The 4,909-nt window shown below is 46.3% G+C and overlaps 1 protein-coding gene across 1 annotated transcript in view; it reads right to left on the reverse strand.

Annotated features, from left to right (window-relative positions):
• The window catches only part of FAM184B (family with sequence similarity 184 member B), an 80,179-nt gene that overhangs the window by 35,909 nt on the left and 39,361 nt on the right, over positions 1-4,909 (reverse strand). The window contains exon 6 of the mRNA XM_012807459.2: positions 2,967-3,077. Coding sequence (XP_012662913.1) covers positions 2,967-3,077 — 111 coding nt within the window. The remainder of the gene's footprint in view (positions 1-2,966; positions 3,078-4,909) is intronic.

Consider the following 4,909-nt stretch of genomic DNA (forward strand, 5'->3'; position numbering starts at 1 on the left):
AGTCTGCCAACACTGAAGGTGGCAGAGTACATTCCAGGCATCCCACCAGCTATTCTGGTGGGATGCATGGGAAAACTGAGGAAAGATTCTGAGTGGTAGGGGGCAAATGAAGGAGTGGATGGAAGGAGCACAGTCTTGGGGGGTAGTGGTGGCAAGTTAGAAAATCTTGAATTGAATAAAACAATGGGATTAAAGTTTTTAGGGAAGGAGGATTGGATCCTTGAGCAGATTTGAGTTTTAGAATACAAGTTTTAGAATTTGCTGTCCCAGGGAGAATGTGCAGGCAGGGAGGGCCATGATAACACTTTTGCAAGTGTTAACATTGCAGAAGGTACATAAGAGATATTTGGGAAAGAAATATTTCAAGATTATGAAACTCTCCTTATACTGAATCTTGCTACAGTTCATGAAATACTCAGAGGGGCCCTGTGCAACTGTATGTGTAACATCTGTAAGCAGACAAAGGAAGAGTCTAGGTGAGCCATTCTGAGGATCCTGTCAAAGGCACAGGTGTGGAGAGAAGGGAGAGGATAGAAAGGCTTAAGCTGTAGGACCCACAGGACATGACAACAACTGGGCATGATGGCAGGGCAAGGTGGTGACTAGGGGTGGGAGAGCTAGCAAGTGGGTGGATAGATGGTAGGTACCATGTAGATGGTAGAAGGATGGAGGATGAAGCGCTAGACTGAGGCCCATTGTCAATGGTCATCCTCTTGGTCATGCCCTGCAAACTGTAAACACCTAGGTCTGAACAGGCAAGATACTATACTATCCTTGGTACCTGGGTGGGATCTTTACCTGGGTTTGAATCTCAGATCTGCTACTTGTTAGCTGTCGACTTTGGGGAAGCAATTTACCTTCTCTGTGTCTCAGTTTTCTCATTTGTAAATTATAGATAATAATAGCATCCTTATGATGATGTGGTCGTGAGGATTAGAAGAATTAGCCAATGGAAACTGCTTAAATGGCATCATGACTAGAGCAAGTGCCCCACATAGGTCAGCCCCTGCCGTTTTTAAAAAGGAGTTCTAAGGGGCAGTTGAACATGGCCCAGGCTCCTGTGTCTGGGTGATTCAGAAGGACAACTGGGCGGGTCCCACACACACATAAAGCCATCTTAGGCTCTGCAGAGCTCACTGGTCCAGGGATGATATAAAAATTGGCAGCATGGGTCAACAGGAAGAGAGGAGGGATAGAGGGATTGAGGGAGAGAGAAGTGAAGGAGGAGGAGGTGAGAAAGGGGAAGGAGAGAGGGAGGAGAGCGGGTTGGGCTTCTTTCCCAGGCTGCCCTACCTTGGTCTGGGCTGGAACAGGAGCCTTGATAGCAGAGTTCACCAAGAACCACCTCTAAGTCTAAGGCACAACTTGTTCATCATTTTTCTTTCAAATAATAATTTCAGAAATAGAAAAAGAGTTAAAGAAAAATATAACTAACAGCTGCGTACTCATCACTCAGCTGAGCACAGGTATGGCCCCTCATGTGCTCTCCTTTCTAGAGATAACCATGGGCCAAGTTCCATCATCCTCATACCTTCTGCAGATTTGCCTCCAGGAACCCGTGTTTCCAAACACTGTCCTACACACAGCCTCTGTGTTCTTAACGGTTCCCCAGAGGTGGTAACCACAGCCAGGGATAGGAAACCAGTTTTCTGGTTCCTAAGGGGATGGAAGACTCCAGTATCATCAGGAAGGTACAAGGAAAGGCAGGGGAAGGAGGGAAACCTCTTCACATTTTTTGGTCACATCAGGCTTAGAAATGGCTCTTAGGACTCTGTTTCTAGCCTTTCCACGGGAAAATTCCATAATTTTAGAGGCCCACAAGAATGTTTTCATTTCTTTTAAGATCAAAACAAAAAGTAGAGTCTAGATTACATTCACCTATCTGCCAATGCAGTCATAAAATATAAATTTTGAGTTTTGGGGGGTTTTTTTTCCTGTAAAGGAAGGGCCCAGAAGGGTAAAAGTGCTTGGGCCCATGAAAGTGCTGACACAGCCCCGGAGAAGAATGGAAAGAGATCTGCAGGTTCACCACTCCTGACGTCTATCCATGGGATCAACAGGAGCAGCCTCCCCTATCCTCTTTTATGTGAGACAGTAGAGACCTCTTTGTTTAAGCCATTACTTTTGGCTACCTCTACCCCCTAAGGCAGCCTTCTTGTCTGGAACCCTTTTCTTCAGAGGATGTCAGTGAAGGCAGTGTGTTGACACCCCTGTTGCCTTGAAGGGGGAGCTTTGAAGAGGAGAGGGAGCTCTGATGGAAACAGTTAAAAATTAATGAAACAAAGTATAGAACAGTTGAACAAGAGAAAACTGGTTATTTCAGCACAGGGAGGAGGAACTTGTCTAAGAATGGAGAGCAGTAGATGGAATCACAGGTCAGACAAGCTAGCACTGAACACCTCCCTGCAAGAAGAGATTAAGAATGTTACAGTAGGAGCCAGCAATAGGTGCAGCTTATAGGATATATAAGAAGAGGTCCTACAAGAGGTGGTGAGCCGTTTCCACTACCCCTCTACTGCTGAGCCTTGTCTTAACTTTGCAGAACTTTTCTTTGCCTTTCAATAAACTCTGAATGTCTTGACATAGTGTGTATTTTCGTAGTTGTCCTGTCTGCTCAGAAGAGAGGTTCCAGTGGAGAGACTCTGGCTGGGGTAACTGTCCTCACTGTGTGTCTCAAAGGGTGCCTCTCAGAAGGCAGGGGGTCACCAGACCCACAGGATGGCAACCAGGGCTTTTCTCTGTACTTTTTCCGACCTGAAGCAGTTGAGGCAGTGGTTCTTGTAACAGGGAGTTTATTCCTGCCCGCCTTTGTCTGCTTTAGTGTTTGTTGTTTGTCTGTGGTATATCTTTCAGTTCTTGATCTGACCACCCCAAACCTGCAGTTTAAAGTTTCCATTTAAACTTTAGGCAGAAACTCCCAGGGCCTAGACCCAGCAGCCCAGGCCTTGCATTTATCAGGGCCTTACCTCGAGCAGAGAGTTCTGGAGCTTCACATTTAGGGCCACTTTCTCTTCTTCCAGCTGCTTTATTTCCTTTTCTGATTTCTTCCTCACATCCTCCAACTGTGCTTGCACATCCTAAATGGTGATTAGAAGAGTCAGCCACACAACAGGACACTTATTGCAGTCACACCGTGCCTTGATTCTCCCTAAGGAGATCAAAGAAGCTTACAAAAGTCACCAAATACTGTAGTAAACAAGTTAGGAACACATAAGAAGGTCAAAAGAAAACAAATATGAAATCTCTACGTGTGTATCATGAACTCTGATCCATAAAGGGCTGGAGTGGGATGGGGTAGACCCCGGGCATTAAGTTTTCTAGTGTCAAATAAGAAAAGAGAATCATCATAAACAAAATTCTCAGCGTCTCATAAGTCAGCTACATTTTCTCAAAAGGCAGCTACATTTTCCAAAGTAGGGAAATATTAAAAGCAAAATGAAGTTTCACCTTATCAACAGCATCCATACATTGGTCAAAATGATGGGCTGGTCCTCCCCAGAGCCCGAGAACTTCAGTACAAAGCAGGCGCAGATGCAGGAACATTCTGGGGATCACATGAGGGGTGCAGCCACCTTTCAGGTGGGTGGTGTTGAGCACAGTTCCTAACCTGTCTGATTCCTGTGCTATTTACATGCTTAGCACCATTCCACGTACACAGTAAAGCCTCAAATGATCAGCACTACTATTATCGTCACAGAAGCCTACCCTTTCTCATCTGGAAAAACCATATGAGTATCTGAAAGAATGGATGGAATAGTCTGTTCCTTTTAGTATTTCTTGAGCTCTCCAGTATGCTGGGCACTGTTCTTAGACAGGACCTCTCCGCACTGTGAGTTTGCATCTGAGTGACAAGACAGGCAGCTAAGTCAGTAAACGAGATGGCCAATGCTATGTCAGATGGATAAATAATAAAGTGGGGAAGAGGACCCTGTGGTGTTGAGGAGGGGTTGAAATTTTAGATAATCTGGCCAGATAATGGCTGTGGAAAAAGTGACTTTTGAGTAAGAATTTGTATTAAGGAGCAAGACCGCCAAAGAGTGAAATGGGCAGGTTCTCAGCCCACCTCCCTCCTCCTCCCTCCCCCCAGAGTCAACCCTGGGAATGGGACAAGTTCTCAACTCGACTCCCTCCCTCTCCTTCCCCCTCAGAGGCAAAACAAGGAAGCACAAAATGTCCCAAGTTCAGGTGAACAATGGTGGGAATTTACCCAGACAGACAGGACTTGCTGAAAAGAGAGGGGCCAGGATGACACAGCTCTCTGACCTAAGCTAGGAGAGGATGGTGATCCAATACACCACTGGGTAAAGCAGGGACCAAGGCAGCCTGGCAGTGACACACGTCAAGAGTGAGCAATCACAACACAGTGTAGTAAGAGCCAGGCTCAGGAAGGTGTGGGGGGCCATACGACAGACAACAGCATCACTAGGTTGGGCAGGGAAGATTTGGGGGGAGATTTAAACTGGGACCAAAAGGATCATGAGGAAGAAGTGGACAGAATTAGGTGGATTTGGGAGTGGGGAGGAAAGTGCTCTCCATTAAGGTCTCCAAAGACCACGGCATGAATGATGAGCCAGATTCAGGCTGGAAGGCAGAGTCAGACAGGGAGAGGTGTGGAACGAGGCAGGAGGGGCAAATGGATCTGTCTTTGTAGCGTCCTTCTTTTTCCTTTTTTGAGACAGGGTCTCTGTCACTCTGTCACCTGAGCTACAGTGCAGTGATGTTATTGTAGTTCACGGTAGCTTCCAACTCCAGGCTCAAGTGACCCTCCTGCCTCAAGAGGGCACCACACCTAGCTAATTTTTTTATTTTTTGCAGGGAGGTGTCTCTCTATTGCCTTACCTGAGCTCAGGTAATTCTCCTACCTTGGGGACCCAAGTTCCAGATTACAGGCATGAGCTACCACACTTGG

Source organism: Otolemur garnettii, unplaced genomic scaffold, assembly GCF_000181295.1.
Source record: "Otolemur garnettii isolate 467f Iridium unplaced genomic scaffold, OtoGar3 scaffold00069, whole genome shotgun sequence".
Taxonomy (NCBI): domain Eukaryota; kingdom Metazoa; phylum Chordata; class Mammalia; order Primates; family Galagidae; genus Otolemur; species Otolemur garnettii.